The 20031-nt window shown below is 43.0% G+C and overlaps 1 protein-coding gene across 2 annotated transcripts in view; it reads left to right on the forward strand.

The window, feature by feature from the left end:
- Nucleotides 1-20031, forward strand: part of brf1a (BRF1 general transcription factor IIIB subunit a) — a 111385-nt gene that overhangs the window by 41593 nt on the left and 49761 nt on the right. For both annotated transcript variants that reach the window (XM_080783687.1, XM_080783688.1), the window contains exons 8-12: nucleotides 1651-1744; nucleotides 2608-2737; nucleotides 4782-4821; nucleotides 6336-6428; nucleotides 9596-9880. In XM_080783687.1, the coding sequence (XP_080639813.1) occupies nucleotides 1651-1744; nucleotides 2608-2737; nucleotides 4782-4821; nucleotides 6336-6428; nucleotides 9596-9880 (642 nt within the window). The remainder of the gene's footprint in view (nucleotides 1-1650; nucleotides 1745-2607; nucleotides 2738-4781; nucleotides 4822-6335; nucleotides 6429-9595; nucleotides 9881-20031) is intronic.

Consider the following 20031-nt stretch of genomic DNA (forward strand, 5'->3'; position numbering starts at 1 on the left):
CATTATGTAACTGTTCTGCTTTAAGCCTCACACACAGTGCAACATATTCCGTCATATTCGTCCCATAGTTCTTCCCTTAAAACGGTCTCCTACGTTTTGGTATCGCGTGCTTCTGTGCTCTAAGGCGTTTACCATGTACTGTTGAGGCTGTGAGTTCAAATCCCATCCAGGGCCTTTGTTGGCATGCCTGCTCTGTCTCACTGTGTCTGTCTCACCATTGGAGACAGATGGAACTTTCTCTAATGCCGTCATCTTGGCTAATTGGCTAATTAAAGCTTATTAAAGCACCCCACACACACACACACACACACACAATATTATTTGTACACCACCTTACCACATGCACATGTTCTTAACGGTTTATACTGAGCAGTAACCCCCCCCCCCCCCCCCCCCCCCCCCCCGAAATAGCATAAGCTATTCCTAAAACGTATCAGAGCCAGTCAAATTACTTAATGGACCATTTGTAGCTTGCATCTGCAGAGTCTCTGCTTTATTTGTTATTTTTCTTTGAGCCGTTTCTGGGCATGAACCTTTTGGCTCCATCCGAGGGTTTAGCTGAGAGGGAATTGATGATAATTGTGAGCATAGCGCTGAAAACAACAATTAAAGCCCACCTCGGAAACGTGAGTAAAACTGTGATGTGCTTTCCCCTGTTGGCAAGAACTCAAGGAGAGGATGGTGATGAAGAGCGACACGGAGTTGGGCTCTTTTCTGTTGGACTTCACAAGTTGTGTTTACAAGCAACAAGCAGCAGAATGCTACTCTGTATAACGGTAGTAGAGAAATAGCCAGCACTCCAAAGTCCTTCTGGTACATTTATTGCATAAAGTTGCACGGACACGTTTCAGCGTCAAGCCTTCCTCAGCGTGCTGGCTATTTCTCTACTACAGTGATTCTTCGTGAGCCGTGCACCCGGTAAAATGCATTTTCTTTTTACATAGTGCTCGTTTGTCTCTTCTTCTATACTCTGTATAACAGCCTGAACGCGCCTCTGCTCACTTGGTCTTAATGAAAACATCCTCTATATGTAGTACTTAAATGGTTCTGAAAATGGGGTTCGGGCACCCCCAGGGGCTCCCCAGCTAAATGTACTAATATAATTAACGACTTTAACCATAACATCTACAAGCTCCCAAATGTTTTTGGAACAGTTTAACTTTTTTATTTTGTGAAAAGGTTTGAGAACTATTGCAGTACACAACCACAAGTGTGTGTGTTCTACAATCATCATCAAGACATACCTCATACATTTCCTAAATCAAACATGTTTTGGGCACTTTTTCCTTAATTATACATGCCCTTACAGCGTTGTTTTTTAAAAACATACTTCACACACAGCTGCATGTGCCTCGCTAGAAAACAATCGAGATTAAAAAAGAAATAACAAAGAAATGTGAGCAATAAGTAATAGAGCTTTACAATAATAGTCCATAGAAACACATGACCTCCAGTTGCACTCCTAGTGCATCCGATCCTAGTGCATGCACGTCGTGCACACACATGCATACACGAACAAGTACATCCACCCACACACATTGACACAGGCGCAAAGCTCACATTTGACCAAACACAAAAAATGTAGTGAATGAAGGAAAGGTTGTTTTTTTGTGTGCTTATTTGTTGATTGAGATGTTTTGATTTTCTCAGCTCTGCTAGTCGCTGCCCGCATGCACGATTTTCGACGGACCAGTAAGGAAATAATCAGCGTGGTGAAGGTGTGTGAGGCCACACTCAGAAAGAGGTGGGTGACGTCACTGAAACAAAATAATTTCATTAGACGTTCATTCCAATGTCACCACTTTCCTTTTTAATTAACAACTTAAATGACCACTTGGCCACTTTTCAACCTATCTTCATATAATAGGTCCTCACTAATAATCATGAAAAAATGGTGCAATCTTTTTCTACCTGGTCTGTGTCTCATAGGAGGGCTGTGGGCAGTTCAGAAACCGTCTTCCAGTGACATCATCGATGGGGAATACAAGCTAATAGAAACTGCAGGCTTTCTAGTCCTGAAAAGTTGCAATGTGAAAATGGAAGCCATCGTTCTCACGATAATGAAAAAGTCTTGTTTAAAAAAGAAATCTGCCTAATGATGATGTCACTGGAAGACTGTTTATAAACTGCCCACAGCTGTACTATGTGACACAGAGTAGAAAAAAATCGTGACGTTATTAGTGAGGACCTATTATATGAGGATAGGTTGAAAAGTGGTGAAGTGGTCCTTTAAAGTAAACCCTATATATTTGGTTGACTTTTGGAGAATGTTTGCCTACTATAACAATAACACGACCAAAATTTGAACGGTAGGGTTAATGTCTTTCACACAACTGTATTAGCACAACAGTTGCTGTTATAGCAGATATCAGTACACAGTCAAATGGTTTTGATGTTTATCGTTTCTAATTAGATTTATTGAACATGTCTTGCGCCAAACATAGCTGATCTACAAGCTCACAACAGGCAGTGTTGCAACGCGTTGTGAGCTTGTACATCTGCAATTGTTTGGCTAACGTCCCCCCCCCAGAATATGGATGCTGGTGTTCAAGTGGTTAAACCTGATCTCACTACTTGGCTCTGTTATGTTATGTTCCCCTGGATTAGACTGACAGAGTTTGAGGACACGCCCACCAGCGCCATGACCTGTGAAGAGTTCATGAAAGCAGATCTGGACCACAACGAGTGTGACCCACCCTCCTTCCTAAATGGACTGCACAAGAAGAAGATGAAGCAGGTACAGATGCATAAGCACACAGAGGCAGGTCCACAGCAGCCGTATGTATTATGTAAACTTGCCTATTATTATAAGTTTGTTGTGACTGCAACTTTAAAATGGAAAGACTTACAGTGGTTAGTTTGTAATGTAATGCCATAAGAAGTGAGGCTGGTACATTGCTACAAGTGCTACCTAACTCATCCCATGAAGGTAAATATGATGTGAGAACTTGAATAACAAAAACTGGTGTTTAATGGCACTTATAGCTTATACCAGTGCATGTTTTGCAACACAGTCATTGCAAGAAGTGCCAAGCTATTGAAGAGGTATATTGAGCGCTATAGCACTCAATTGAAAATGCAAACTTTGAACAAGCATAGCTCATGAGCCGTTTGACCGTCGGCAATAAAACCTTGATACACGTATGCATCTCCTCATGCAGAACAACTTTAGTCTTCTCACCTCTGACCTTTAGATCACCTACTATTTTAAATTATGAATCATTCCTTCTGTCTGCGCTCCAGGGCAAACCGTGCAATACTACCTGGTCTCCATGCAGTGCCTTATTTAGCATTAAAAGAACACCAGCTTACAATGCGGGATAGATAATATGACAGTGAGACGATTTGAACACCCCCACCAGTTCTGCATTTGTCAGTAATTACTGTAACATGAAGTAGTAAGTACACACCAGCCCACAATAAGACAAATCTCTTAGTGGAGGACCGGTCAAATGACTTTTAGATGAAGCTCAGTCACACCAAGGTACATCTCTTAAACATAGTGTATATGGCTGTTAAGATTGTTCTATAAGCTCTATTTGTCAACACGTACTGCAATTGTGTGTCACTCTGCCACATTAAATAATAGATAGATAGATGGATAGACTATTTATCCTTAGGACTGGACACGCCATTAAACAATCCAGTATTGGTACTTTGCCATCCAGGCTCCTAAACCTTAGAAGGTGTCCATGTAGCTGAGGCTTGCAAAAGCACTATTTTATTGAGCTTTTTTATTTAATTGATGTTATGATTCATTTAGTGACCTTTTTATTGTTTATTTGATTTGTTTCATTAAAGTGTGTTGCACTAAAAGTGCCCAGCCCATGTAAACTAAAGCCTACAATTTATGTTAAACACATTTCATCACACAAAACGGAAAGATCCAAATTAATCACATATACAGTACAGTCACAAATGCCTGCCTACACTGTTTTTGTGGCATAAAATACACACGCCAGCCAGCCAGCCTACACTTCTCCTTCAAGCCTTCTGTGTGAATCTATCCAAAACAAAAACATATTCTCTTCACCAGACAAATACGTTTTTTGTTTGTACATTTTCCAAACATTTGTCGCTTTATCTACTGCAATGGAATATAAAGGTAATTAATCTATATCACAAAAGGTACATAAATGTTGTTATTCAGTGTCTTTGCACCTTTTTATTCATTTTTGTTTTGGCCTGACCTCGACTAATTGATCAAGGGAGCCTTAGTTGACTACCAATCTCTTGATTCACTTGATTAGCCAATTATTATTATTATTATTATTATTATTTATTTTTTGCATGATTTAGGTTTAGAGATTGGCCTAATTTGCTATATTAATTAACAAATAGTTTGACAAAATAGGATATATATCATAATTTATTGGTAGAAACCAAGCAAGTATATGTTAAATCATTGTTTAATCAGGCTGATTCGACTGCCAATCTCAGTCAAATCATGCCTTGCCTTAGTCGGAGACAGCCCTACCTTTTTATTCTTTATTCTGTCTAGAAAACACATTTTGTGTTAAATTGCTCTACAAATACGTTTTGGTGATGATTATTACATTTGATTCTATAAGAGTGATGAAAGGTTTACTGTAAATGCATCCAATGTCTTACTCACACCAGTCTATGATCTATACTGGTCCTTCCTGTGAGATCATATTTAACCTTGTAACATCCCCCTGCCCTGCGGTCACTATTTGATTATGAAACCAAGTTATCTTTCATTCCCTTCATTCAATTCCTCTCCCTTATCTGTCTGTCTCTTTCTTTCTCTTTCTCTCTAGCTGGAGGTTGAGCTGGAGAAGAAGATGGATGATGTAAAAGGTATGAACGTGATATCCTTGTTGTGTTGCTACCGCTGCTGTAAAGGCGGCTCCAATTCCAGCCTCCTTTCTCTTCTCTCTCTCTGTGAAGGTGAAGGTGATCAGCTTTTCCTCTCAGCCAAACCCACACTTATACTGTACTGTACACGAAGTGGAAGTGAAGTGAAAATCACTGTGTGGTTGAATGGAACTTGCTTTTCATTTGAGCCAGACTTGCATTCACTGTGTACAAAGAAAAGTTACGTAAGACCTTGAATTATTGTTAAACGTTGTTTTCACTCCATTCTACATTAGCCAATGGGCTTTTCATTTCTAGATAATAACAATAATTAGACCAGTTACATCATACGGGAAGAATTCAGTAGATGGAACTCGTTAAAAGGAAGGTTTGTATCCTTTGCGTTGCCTCTGACCTGGCTGGGCATTTAAACAAATTGGACAGTGTTGGAAGCTGGGCGGGGAGGGTGATCGCTGTCACTGCACTAGCAACAACAGACAACGGAGTTGGATAATGTGTTCCCCCAGGTGAAAAGAAGATCACATGACGGCTTGCGATGACCAACTGTAAGGGCCGATTCATACTCCTATTTTAGAGCCGAATAAAAGTCGGTTCGGCTCTGTGTAGACTAGAGCCTACAATGTGACGTCATTTGAGGTTCGGGGGGGGCGGGTACCGTCCTAAAGTCGGCTCTACAGTGCTTTCTGACGAGCCGAAATCATTTCGGCACTACAGCGCCGAAACAGTGGTAAAATAGGAGTATGGGTTAGCAGACTATACACAGTGTGTGGGTGTTTTGCATTTTATTGTTGTATGTAATAATGTGAAATACTCTGTTTTGATGATGATGTTGAGACCCCAGGAAGAGTAGCTGCTGTCATGTACAGCAAGCTAATGGGGATCTAATAAATCAATCAAATCATTGTACCATATAGTATAGGGCTTTTGACCTGAGATCAGATTTTAAAAATGTCAAGAATAGCAGACCTACAAGCTCGTAGCGCGCTATGAGCTTGTAGATCTGCTATTTTTCAATAGCTAAAGCATAACATAATGCTAACACCAAAAGTGGTTCCCGCCCAAAATGGGTTAAGCTTTTAATCTTTACAATTTGACCTGGCTATACACACAAGCTAGATCATGCCACCTGTTCAGCCTGTGACAAAGAGACATATTTTCTTGGTTAGTGAAAGTGTGCAGGATAACAATACTATCCTGAAATGGCTTATGTACAGTTATGTGCTCTAGTCTACAACTTCTCTGTTTATGCTCAACCCCCGTGGTGTCTACAAAAAGCTTTTTGGAGCTATTTTGACATACTCTGTTTGGAATGCTTGTTAGCCACAAAATACTATTGACGGCTGACTTTGGAGTGAATTTACTTAAACTCCAAAAGTACCTCAGCGATTCCTGCCTTTATAGATACAATAGATAAGATGATCTGTCAGTTCTGCTATATTTCATGTTAATGTTTTTGGTTTTGTTGTTTTTTTACCTCATTTCCCTTGACTCAACAGATGAAATTGAAGACTATCAGGATGAAATTGACACAGAACTGGAGAGATGCAGACCCAAACTGAGAGGAGTGTACGCTGCATACACCAAAGAAGGTACAACTCAGAAATATACACAGTCAACAGGATACAAATAACCACCTGGAATATTACAATGATATCAGGACTCCAACTCGTATAGCACATTTTTAACCCATTTTGGGCGTGTTAGCATTATGTTATGCTTTAGCTATTGAAAAATAGCAGATCCACAAGCTCATAGCGGGCCACCGAGTGGCGCACTACGAGCTTGTAGGGCTACTATTTTTGAAAAATCGTAAAAATGCGGCACAAATCTTTGAATATATATATTTTTTTATTTCAACGTCAGGCCTAAATGGGTTAACAATATAAAATAAAATAATCAAACAATCATAATCATCAACAACAATAATTACAGCCAAAAATATAACACTATCAGGGGGAATAAAGGCGTCACGTTCTGGGGATTAAAAAGTGTAGAAAAGAAACTCTAGAAATGAAATTGTGAGGGAACTAGCAAGCCTGAGGTCAAGTGGGAGTCTGTTCCAGAGTCTGGGGGCCCTGGCTGCAAAGGCCCTTGGTCACCAGATTGGTCTTAGTAGGGCTAAATTAGAGGACCTCAGGCAACGGACAGGCACATGGGGTTCCAGGAGGTCCGATATGTATTGGGGTGCCAGGCCGTTAAGAGCTTTAAAAGTCAACAATAACATCTTAAAATCAATTCTAAAAGATACAGGCAGTCAGTGCAGTGTCGCTAAAACTGGGGTGATATGCTCTGACCTCCTGGTCCCGGCAATAAGTCTGGCAGCTGCATTCTGCACTAACTGCAGGCAGTGTATTCTTGCTGAGATTAGAATAAAGGGTGTTGCAGTAATCCAGGCGAGATGAAATAAGATAATTGATGATTTTGTGGATGTTAGGGGTGGAAAGGACTGGGCGGATTCTGTAGATATTGCGCAGGTGGAAAAAGCAGGTGTGAGCTACAATTTTTGCAATTTAGGTATTTAGCAGACGCTCTTAATCCAGAGCGAATTTAAATTCTTTATTGGGAAACACCCTTGAGATGAACCATCTCGTTTTCAAGGGGGTCCAGAGATTACAAAAACACACTTTTGTTTTCATGCAATTGAGACAGACATTTCACGGACAGTTGGCAGACAAGAAAACAAGACAAGACAAAAAATGCAAGAATACTTACAACTATACAACAGAAAAACAGAGTAATTAAATGGATCATTGGTTACATAATAGATGTTATTAATGATTGTTATAGTGATGATTTGTCAAAGCATGAACAGGTGGTCTCAAAGTGAGAGGACAGTGCTGTTTTAAACAACCTAAACAAATTTATAGACCGAATATGAAAAGGTAAATTGTTCCAGTCAGTGTAAGTTTTTTTTGCCAACTGAATTGACTTGCATTAAGCAAGAACAAAACAAAACTACGGTTTTCACCTGAGCTTCAAGGCAAATGTCGGAGTACAGTAGTACACCCAGATTATTTCTCGTCTAATATTGACTGACGTGAAGTCGAGGAAGTTATGTAGGTGAGATCTGGATGTTAGGGAGCCGAACATGAGGATTTCTGGTTTTGTCTGCGTTTAGTTGAAGAAAATTAGCAGATATCTAGGTTTGTAGGTCGGCTAGGCAGGCCTTAAGGGAGGATAGGCAGTTGGGGTTTGAGGTGTTGCGGGGCAGGTACAATTGAGTGTCGTCTGCATATCAGTGGAAGTGAATGTAATGTTTTCAAATTATTTGGCCTAGGGGAAGCATATAAATGGAGAAAAGTAGGGGACCAAGAATTGATCCTTGTGGGGCACCGTGGCGATGAAAGCGTGAATACATTATTTTAGGCAATGGTAGTTATTTTAGGCAATGGTATCATATGGTACCCATTCTTCTACAATACTCCTGTAGTCCTGTAGAGAGCTGCCCATCTCTCAAAGCAAGTTCAAAAGAAGTCCTTTGAACTGCCACGTTCTCTTGAGCGCCAGTTGCACGGTGTAATTGCTCTTGAGTGTCTGCCATCTGAATTCATGTCAATACTACTATTTCACACACCCACACACACACACGCATACACACGCACATCACGTGTCGACCTTTTTCTATCTGCTACACAAGATGTTCCCTTCATCAATTTCTCAACTCAATCTTCTTTTGTTTTGTCTTTAATTTCCCAATTCCTTCCTTTCCCCCGCTCCTCTCTCTCCCTCTTACACACACACTTGCTGTAGTTGCATGAAGGCTCAATGACATGATTTGTTTCACTACTGTGTGGAAGCTATTATATGCTTGTCTTGCGGATATCATTCCCACACATGAAACTAAATCACACACAGTTGCATCCAAATGAATTGATTTGTTCCACAAACACTGGTGTTGTATTGTTTTTATCGTGAGTTAGATGTGTGCAACACAATGTGGAGTGACTGCAGAAGGTTCCCATGCACAGTTTGACCATGGAGAACGTTGTCATGCACAGTGACTATGAAATGTATGCCCAAGTCTATATAAGTATGGTACATATCTCACATATCAATTAAACTAATATATCCTCATACATCAACCCCTGTCTTTCCTAGAAGGGGAGGATCTGTATAAGAGTAACATGACTTCTACAAGCGTGTTGTATCTCCCATTATCTCTGCACTATATCTTCATGTTATATCTTTCACCTGTCTTTCCCACGCAACAATCTAGATGCAGTACAATGTGTATCGCCTCTGTCTGATGGAAACCTCATACTGTATGTCCAAAGCTGTTAACTTTTCAGGTTTCAAATTCAAAAGTAGCAGATCTACAAGCTCAAAACGTGTTGCTTCGCAGTACGCTTCGAGCTTGCAGATCTGCTGCTTTTGTGTGACCCTGTAGTATGATCAAGTAGGCTTAGTAGGGCAATTAATTTATGGAACATTAAAATGTGGAGATATGATGCTTTTGTGTGACGCTGTAGTACGATAAAGTAGGGCATTAATTTATGGAAAAAACAATGGAATATAAAAATATGGGGCTGTATTTTGCGTGTCTTAAGTACCAGGTCTTATTCCCTAACTTGAGTAAACTAAAGACCTGGAGGCGTGATCAATGCCATTTGGCTATTCTGAGTGGCCAAAGAGCATTGATCACGCCTCCAGGTCTTTCATGTGTGGTCTTACTCAAGTTAGGGAATAAGACCTGGGACTTAAGACACGCAAAATACAGCCCATGGAGATAAGATGTTTCTGCCCCCTCTCTACCCAGATGCCTTCAACCCTAAAAACCAGCTCAACGATAGCGACTCGTCCTCTGATGACATGGACCCGGAGGTGGATGAGGAGCTCCTTGCCGTGGCCCAGCACTTTGGCAAGGAGCTGAGTGAGCTCACCATGGAGGCTCTGAAGAAACTGGAGTCGCCATCAGCCAAGGGAGAGGAGGAGGAGGACCACGAGGGCTGCCGCCCGTCGCTGGAGTCCATCCTTGGGCCCATGCCCACAGCGGCCAGCCTGGGGCTCAAAGAGAACATGGACTGCTTGGGAGAGGAGAACGGTAGGAGGATCATACTTGTATACAATTTCGTCAGTTCTTAGTACTGCTTAGTTTGCTCACTATTTTCAGCACCATGGGGATCTTTTACTTTTCAATACCAGATCGTTGTTTAAAACCAGGCATTCTGAAATAATCATTTTCATATACTTTCCTTTTTGTTCTATTGAGTTATGAAAGTCTGAAGGGTTTTGTGTGACTTTGCTAGTCAGTAACCACATTCCCATACCCGCATCATCATTTGTTTAATTCGGCATCACACCTTTTTTTATTTTATTTCATTATATTATTTTTCATTACATTTATTTTGGATTTACTGTTTACTGCACTTAGTTGAGGCGGACAATACATGCGATTTGTTGAGCAGTTCATCAGATATGCGGAAGACAGATGTACACAGAGACTTGGGAATTTATAGATTCCTTTTTATTTTGATTAGATAAGACATAATATAGGGCTGAAATGTCAGACATCTCAAGGACCCTCCTTGCATATCAAGCAGCTACATTTTATCTCAACAAGCTGTCTCAATTAAGTACACCTAATTATGGCCAAACAGCTGTGTCCATGAAGTGACTTGCAAGGTGATTCCAGGTGAAAGCTGCAACCACTTATCAATTCCACTTGTTAAATTCACTTCAGTCTAGAAAGCAACCGAATAGCCTTACGAGAGGAGACAAGGGGCTTTTTATATCCCTGTTTAAAGTGAGCTGTGGTTTGTCTAACAGGAGTTATGACAGCTTATTATGAAAGATGTTCTTATTCGGTGGATTCTGTGCTGGCTGTGGCAGAATGTTGTTCTACATTAAATAAAATGTAACACTGCTGAGCAGGTAGTGTTATGTGTGTAATGCAAACACTTAACAGTTTCTGGTTCACATATTGTGTTTGCAGGACGGCCAAGTCCCTGTTTTACTGTCTGGATTAAAGAATCCCCAAGACTAAAGTGTATACCATTACCAGTATGTGTACAGTCACTATACTGCACCTGAGATGTTTTACTCAGACCAAGTTTAAAATAAGAATTGAATACATTAAATGTGAGTACAAGGCAACTGAAAAACTCATTTTTGGTAGTGGATTGAGAGAGGATTTAGTCCAGCCAAGCAACCGCAACCAATGGCCGCGAAGACGGGCGGGACCACGGGCGGGATTTGACAAAGGGTCAGTTGCTCTTTATGTGCAGACATCTTGATGGAGTGAACATAATGGGGGCATGTCGGCACTCAGAATGCTAGTTACTGGCATTCACCATGCTGGGAAAATGCAAATGCTGCTTTTAAAGAGTTACATGAGCCTTGCTTTCAGTGCACTTTGTATTTCCCATGTACCGTGGCATTGACTTTATTTTGGCAGCGACCTGTACTTTCCTCATAATTACATAGTCACGTGCAACTGTGTAATTATGTAGTGTAGTGGTTAAGACGATTGCCTCTAGAACCACACACACTCCATGTGAAGGATTGAATCCTTCCACAGCATTTTCTCCTCTGCCTGTCCTACACTGTCTCACTCTCAGCTTTCCTGCTGCCTGTCTCTCCTACACTGTCTCCCTCTCAACTTTCCTGCGGTTTGTCTCTCCTTATTCCTCTCAGCTTTCCGACTGTCTCTCCTACACTGTCTACCTCTCAGTTTCACTACTGTCCGTCTCTCCTACAATGTATCTCTCACCTTTCCTACACTCTCAAGAAGGCAAGCTTCTCCTACTTATTGGAAAACAGAATGGCAGTGATTAACAGAGGCATTGATTTATGTGGAGTCTTGTCATGCACCTTGGTTTCGATGTATACTTTGTTTCCATGATTTACTAAGGTGGTTTCATTTAGTTTGGCAGAAACATATAAACTCCCTTCATAATTACACCCTTATGTCAGTAAGCTGCTCTCCTGTCACCCTCCCTCTTCTCTCCCGCTGTCTCTGTTATTGGTATTGGAGGTATTGATGGCTGTGTGTGAGGTGTCATGTCAGTCACTACATTTATCCTGAGGTTGGCTGTTTTTTTTTTTTTACAACTCTGAGTGGGTGACTGGGAGTCATGGGAGGACGGGGTTGGGAAGGTGAAGTATGTTTTGATGGATGGAATGTGGGTTGGGGTGCATGTGTCTGTAATTGTTAAAAGGACCATACTATAACAGAAAGGTCATGGGTCTGAGCCCTTTATGTAACACAAATGTATTGCCATCAATGGTGGATGATGATGGGTGATTTTATGTCTGAGTGGTTGACTGAAGAATCACACGAGGACAGGGTTAGGAGGTGATGTGAGTTTTGATGGATGGGAGAGGATGAGGAGGGCTTGTCTAATGGTTGGACAGTTCCGTAACTGAGAGGTTACAGGTACAAGCCCCACAACAAGCAATTTGGTGCGCATCAATGTCCGTATGTCCTGCCGTGCTGACGTGTCCAATTTTTGGCATTTATCCTTCCAGCGTGACATTGAACTTTGACGTACGCCACGCCAAAACTCACGTCTGGTCTTGAGCTGTCATACGCCCGTTTTCTGTTGTATAGACAAGCGGAGCAACATTGTCTGACAAGCTGACAGGCTGTCACAGGCATAAACATTATGTAAAATGTTTAGCTATAATAAAAAGAATAAATAATGTGAAAAGGCATATCATATGCAATTGGTAGGATATACTGTGTATATACAAGCAATAAAAAACAATGTTAGAAGTTAGTTAGATGTGTAACTCGCTTAAGCCATTTAAGCTTTGCATGAGCGCATATACATGCAAGGATTTAATTGGGAGCGGCGCGTTGCCTGTGTTAGCCTACAGTAACAGAACAGTAGGCCTGTGTTCAGTTATGTCACTGTGCAACCTCCTCGACATGACGGGCAGCGAGGCGAGAGGTGTTTTGGAAACTCTTTTCTTATTGCCTTTCCATATGTTGTTTGGTCGTATTCTAGTTGTTCATGTCATAAAACCGGGGGGGGGGGGGGGGGGGGGGGGGGGGGGGGGGTTTCAAGGAGTATTTAAGGGCGTGTTATTTACATGACGGTAGATTTCACCCGTGACATTCATCAAAGCTCAGATCAAATCTACGCCAGGATCATGACTTGATAAATGCCGTGCCGACGTGAACGTACGGCAACACCTGCGCTCAAATTAAAGGCAGAATTTATTACACTCCATTGATAAATGAGGGCCTACAATGCAAATGAAAAGAGCTCCTCTAATTTATAGCACTCCATCTCCTTATTAAACACAGTGGAAAATTGGAAGTGCGACATACACACTCGCTCGACAAATGATGAGGGCAGACTGCAGGGGGCAGGGCGCCCCCTGGAGACCATGGTTGCGGTTAATCGTCTTGCTCAAGGGCAGTTCGACCGGGGTGGACACGCTGGCTGTCTTACAACATTTCGCTCCACAGGATGGGCTCTTGAGCAACCAGGCCACGGCGTGGCACCTCCCCAGTGTGGTCAAACCGTCACCAAACCACGCGTAAATGTGACAGAGATTTCCCAGAAGGCCTCTGACCGTAGATTCTCCCCAGACTAGTCCCAGGGGGTGGGGAATGAGGCGACGAGAGGGTTGACAGAATGAAAAGAGATGCCATTAACAGATTAGACTGAATCATGGGCAGAGTGGTCTAGTTTTCCTCTCTTTTTTTCGGTCTTTCCTTTAACGGGGTGACGTTAGGTTGAGTCATCTCAATTAATGGATGGATCGCCACCACCACAGACCCTGTGGTCTCCAGCGAAGAAACACGCCTTAGAACGTGGAACAGGGTACGTTTGCCCCGCCCAGCCTTCCATTTTGGTGGTTGATTGAAGATCACGAGGCTGATGTCATTGACAGGGAGGACGATTAGCAAAACCACTCATCTTCACTGTATATGCGTGTGTTTGCCTCTGTGTGACTGTGTGCATACAGTTTGTATTTAAGGACTGTGATGGTCTCACGGGTGTTTGTTTTCTGCACCTTAATCTAAGTTTGTGCACTTACCACAGTGTGTGTGTCTGTGACTGTCTACACACAAATTCCCGTGACCAGTGCGTGACGTGCCCGCTTGTGTGTGCCGTGTATACACGTCTGTGCACACTCAACATTTCCCTGCCACTATGCGTTTGTCGTAGGGTCAGTTTGTCATGGAGCTGTATGCAGATGGCGCTTCTGTTGGCTTGTGTGGGTGCAACCAGTCAGCCAAGCTGGCACGCAGGGAGGCTGGCTGCGGTCGGGTTTTAGCCCTGGCTAATTGCGGTGGATCTGGGAGGGGCAGAGGTTCTTTTGGGACCCCCATCTTTGAAGTATTAAGTGAACAGGGTACCTTGTCATTAGGGGGGGGGGTGTGTGTGTGTGTGTGTGTGTGTGTGTGTGTGTTAGTTTTGGACGGGGAATGGGAGGAAGTGAAGGGGGTTGGCGGCTCTGGGTAATTTCAGTGCGACAGTGTTGCTTGCCAAAAATAACTACTAATAATTTCCTGCCTTTAATTTCTTTTGGGGGGAATGAAGTTATTTTGGCGAACAACACTGCCATACGACAATGTATAAATTAGGCTTTAGGAAGAAAAACAAACTTAAGCGAAGAGCAGATAATTTAAAAGAGTGGGTGTGTTGGACAGAATGAAAAACCTACGTATGTATACTGAAAGTATGTGGTTTATACATGCACCCAACATAACAAAGTATGCGTGTAAACAACTCTAATAAAATGCAAAAGGGACATTGTGAGCCATACATTAACTCAAAGTAAACAAAACTGAAGAGCAGATGGTGTGGTAGACCGCTGTGAGATATTAGTAGAGATCAGTCACTGGTACAGATACTGGTGTTGGATATTTGGTATTCAATAATGAAGTGAAACTAATAAACTATGGGTTCTGTGTCCTGTGTAGATTGGAAGTTGGAACACGGTTCAATCCCATCGCAGGTTAGGGGCTCAGATCCTGCAGGTGCCAGTCATACTGCAGTTTTATGCAGACTTATTACTCGTGATAGTAAGTCAAGCTGGAGAAATGCCTCAACCATATCACAAATGGTTGTATTCACCATGCACTATAATTTTAAAGGTAAACTCTTATAGGTATATGCAGATATTTACATAACGCATCCTTTCGTGTCCTAGTGCTTGTTTTGTTAAAAGTTTAGTGTTAGAGGTTGTATTGGCAGCGGAAAAGAAAACAGCAGTACATGGTATAACTTAGTCATACTTTTTTCTTCTCCTTCCTTGTCTCCTTTCACATCGCTTCACCCCGTTAATCGCGTCGATAGGCTGTCGGAGCGATGGCGTTTTCATTTAGCCTGGCTGTCAAAGAGTGCCTGCTCCACAGCACTCGGCCGACCAGCACCAGATGAAGGGCGGCGCATGCGAGTGTGATTCCCGGCACCTCCAGATGACTTTGTCACACCCGCCTGGTCCACTGCCCAGCCCAGGTCTTCTGGGAGCACAGCCCTGTGCCATTAGAGGCGACATTGATTGAGGTTACAGTGCTTTTCAACGGAGCACAGTAGCACTTAGCTCAATCAATGACAGTGGTTTTTGCTCTGACCTTAACTGGGCTCACTATATGCATCCACTGCTCTCAGATTTCTAGTCAGTTCTTCGCAATGTTTTCTTTCTTTTTTTTACTTATTTTTTACTTCTTTTAGAACTGACAAAATCAGGGGGAACGATGGCTCTTTCAAGGTGTGGAATCAATGTTGTGAAGCAGTGTAAAAAAGAGCTATTCATATTTTATGGCTGTTAGTATTCACGGCTGAAAATCCTACCTATGCTGTTTCTCCCATCGAGGAGCCAAACAAAGCAAACAAAGCAAAAACACCTCCGTTCTTTATCAAACTCTGAACATGAACTGCAATTACTGGAGTAAATCCTCGCTGTAAGCGTTGTGGGGCGCGGGGAGCTCCTCTTGACGGATCGGTACGCTGACAGCATCTCTGCTGATTCAGTTGTTGTATTTCAGTCATGGGCAATGTGATATCTGCCCACAGAGGAGTCGCTCAAGGTTGAAGAGGACTTCAAACTTTTGCTCCATCAGCTTCTGTGAAAATACACTTTCAACCCCGTATGCGTACTGTGGATCCCCCAGGGGCCAATACTGTAATTGATGCTCCTGTACATGAATAAATGCACCACATCTCTGTATGTCTACTCTGTACGTGTGTACATCTGTAATGCACCTAACTCGAGAACCGTTCACCCCACCGATTTCAAATTCAACACGCTCGTTGCACACCCCCACAGGGAGAGCAGTGCCTGGTGCCCTATATCTCCATATATGGAGATATGGATATATATATATATCTGACGTCAGAACCTCATTGTGATGTCAGCACAATAATTGTGATATCTGCATAGACTCCATATTTGAGTATGCCTGACAAAGAACTCCATATATGGGCATAAAAGGGACACAGACATAATAACTGGGTGGGGCATTCATTTCCAACTTGCATCGTTCCTAGTAGGTCAGTGTCTGTAATAACATTACAAGAACTCAAGATCTGTTCACCCCACTGACTTCAAATTTGACACGCGCGTTCCACACCACCACAGGGAGTGCAGTGCCCGGTGTCGAGTCCGTCGGACACACAGTTGTCCAGAACCAGCACAAAAGCCTCCCTCCGGACCTGATCACCCCTATATCTCCATATTTGGAGCTGGCCTGTTCTGACATCACAATAACTGTTCCGACATCACAATGATGTTCTGACATCTGCATGGACTCCATATTTGGGCATGCCTGACAAAGATAATAACTGGGTTGGGCATCCATTTCCAACTTGCATCGTTCCAAGTAGACCAGTGCCCAACGGTCACCGCTCTAGTGTTTTAAAGCCCACATGTCTTCAGTAAGGTTTGGGCTTATCAATAATAATTACACCCATAAAGACGAGCAGATGATATAATTATCCCCTAAATTCTAACAGTCGAACGTTTCAGGACGAGATAAAAGTTTTAAAGTAATTTTTTACTCCACCACTCATGCTGTCACTGCAGTGCAAGCTCCTCGCACAGATTCTGCCATAACAATGTCTTTAGTGTCGAGACGCACTTGTGCAAGGCACTCGCTGTCACAACAATGGAAGAATAATCAGAATGTACATAACGTCTACATGTGATGCAGGACGCTGCTGAAAATGCACACTAAGAAAGAAAGAAAAACACGCTCCTCATTAAATATGGCGTTTCATTTATAATTGATTGTATTTTCTTTATTCACACCTGTCACACATTGGTTCATTCTGCTCATTTACACTCTTAACTCGGGACAGCTGGAGAGGCGCGGGTCGCGGCTCCAACGGGAGAGAGGAGAGGAAGGGATGGTGGAGAATGAGATGATGGAAGAGCAGGAGGAAATGCGTGGGCCATGTTTACAGCTCCCCAGGGGGGTGGGGTCGGGTGGGGTGGGGTGGGGGGTACAGTGGTGCTTGATGGACAGATGGCTGGATAGGACCTAACCCCTCCCAGGAGACAGGAGAGTGAATGAGTGATTAGAGAGGACAGGGGAGCAGACAGACAGACAGACAGACGATGACCAGTGCGGTGAGACGGGTGACATAATCTAATGTTTATTTTAAAGGCGTCCCTCTCTCCGTGGACATGTTGTATGTTTCCTGCCAGTACCGTGCTCATCTCCCAACGTGTCCTGTGTGTGTGTGTGTGTGTACTGTACGTACGTACATGAGCATGCAAACTCTAGTTGGTGTGTGCTTCGATGCGTATCTCTGTGGCAGAAGCAGCAACGGTAGCGGTGCCTGGCTTTTTCCCTGGGGGGTTGTCTGTGAGAAGAGAATTGAAAAGTGTATGTGTGCATGTGCATGTGCACGTGTTTTTGCATCATAATGCTGAACCTGCGGTAGCTGCAGTGTCGGTGTCTCCTGGACAATATAGTTGCTGCCGGATCCCTCCAGTCGGAGCAGACAGCGGTGTTTGTGTGCGTGTCTCAGACATCCAGACATCGCTGCTGTGTTCCCAGTCTGCCGGCAGCTGTCAGTGCAGTGGGCTTTGATTGGAGCTGATGGGAGTCTTCTGGCCTGAGGAGAGGGAAGACGTTTTTCTCCCGAGAACCTCCAGCCTGACTGGAGATGACGGCTACCGTTTACTGGCCGGGCCTTCTAGCCGTTATGTCACTCACACAACCACCTTATCCCCCTCCTCGTATGCTTTTTACATTAGCATGTTATCCCTCAGCTCTCCTTTACCCAGATTTACTTACAGTGAGCATGTAATCGTTAGCAGTTCACTCGCCATGTATAGATAACTCAGAGACTGATCCATTTCTTTACATTTATATACTCTAGAGTTACAAATGGATGAATTAAAGCTGCTATAAGCAATAATATGTCAAAATGTAATGACCTTTTCTTTTTTTTGGTATTCAGACAGCCAGCAATGAGTAAAACGCTCCCAAAAGAATGTAGTCTCTGACTCTGTGACACATCTAGGGGCCACAATCTGCCTTCGAGGTCATGATGGTGAAGCAGAAGGCGGCGAGAAGGGGAATTAAGTGTGACATTGGTCACAACTCGGGTTCAAACCCATGATGTCACCAGCATATCAGTGCTTCATTCCCCGAGATAAACCTTTCCCTTTCTCGGGTAATGCTTCCTATTATCTCGTAATTGTTGCACCGCATTACATCCGACCATTAGTGTCTCATAGATCAGGGATGTACCAATTTTTTCCTACGATGATTTAATTTAGAAGAGGGCAGCGGAGGCGCTGAGCCAGGGCTCCGAGATGCGGTATAGGCAGTCTGAATTTCACCAGACATTGTTTTCTTACCGGACATCAGACTTTCCCAGCGCCCTTGGATCAATTCAAATCTCATTTTCCTCGAAGCTTTCGGTCAAGTTGACCTTCCTACACAGCAGCACGCCGCAGGAGCCATGCACGGCCCGGGTGTCTGGCACAGGACGGAATCACTTGTAACCCGATCACCGTCTCGGCCATGGCATTGCCAGGAGGAGAATAATCATTCTCAGAACCCACATAGAAAAACGGAAAACACCTGACAAAGACCCGAGATTGAACCATTAGTCTAAGAATGAAAACATTAACAACTTAAGCACTGTATACTTGGTCATACGGCAAATAGCCCATCTACAAGCTTGTAGATCTGCTACTTTCACCCTTTTTGACAACTTTCGCCTGTAATGACATGCCAAAAATAGGGAGACCAGGTTGAAAATTGGTTAAATGTGCTGGATTTTACCCATACGTGCATTGTTGCCCATCTGGCTATGTCTTTATGTTGACGTGCATCTAATTATCCCTTGAACATAATTCTCTAAACCACAAAGGCTTGAATGAATGCTTCGGAAAGCCGATCCTACTCAGGTCAGCATTCCTGAATGGTGATTTGGCTGGTGCTGTTTAGAAGCGCTCCCATAGAATGTTTGATACTGTTTTCATGTAAATGGACAGTGGTTTGGTGCGTGAGATGCGCAGTCCCAGTTCATTACCATGGTAAAAGGCAACATTTGGCCCGGCATTCCTGTGGCACTTGTGTCTAACATTCCCAGTGTTTGAGTCTCATGCGCTGTCCACACATTAAACAAAGCTCATTTCCACGGCAACATTGTCCGAATTCTTTGGTAGCCATCTTGGGCGTACCACAAGGGGATTACCACGATGAACCAGGAAGGGTTGTAGCTCTGTTCTTTGAAGTTGTGCATGGTATGCCTTCTATCTTCTGAATACATGGTAATATGAGCCGCTTATGGTAGAAATCCAGATCATCGAGAGAAGATGATTTATTTTTGGGCTCCTGTGATGTACATTCGTGACTGGAATATGTGCCCAGATTATGGAATATACTGCCTATCAGTTAGTGGCCAGTATTTAATATCGTGATTAAACTGACTTTATTCAACAACGAGCCATTACTATAGAATTTGAAGTATTAGAAACAACTCAAAGTTAGAAAATAACACTTATTGTGCCCATTTTCTCCAGGACGTGTCCACACGTCTTCATAATTACACTCGTAGGAGGCCCAGGACATGTGGACACGTCTTTAGGTAATCTTCAACGATATAAAACCTGGACGCTAAAATCAAGTTTTTGACAGCTGCCGTTGCTAGGCAACACCTTGCTCGTCCGTCCGGCTCTGTTTTGCGTACGCGTGCAGCCGTTCACTTCCTTGTTTACGGCCAACAAATCTTGCTATTATCTCTGAATCTACGTCGCTGTCCGTGGTTT

Source organism: Protomyctophum bolini, assembly GCF_963924005.1.
Source record: "Protomyctophum bolini genome assembly, chromosome: 15".
NCBI lineage: Eukaryota > Metazoa > Chordata > Actinopteri > Myctophiformes > Myctophidae > Protomyctophum > Protomyctophum bolini.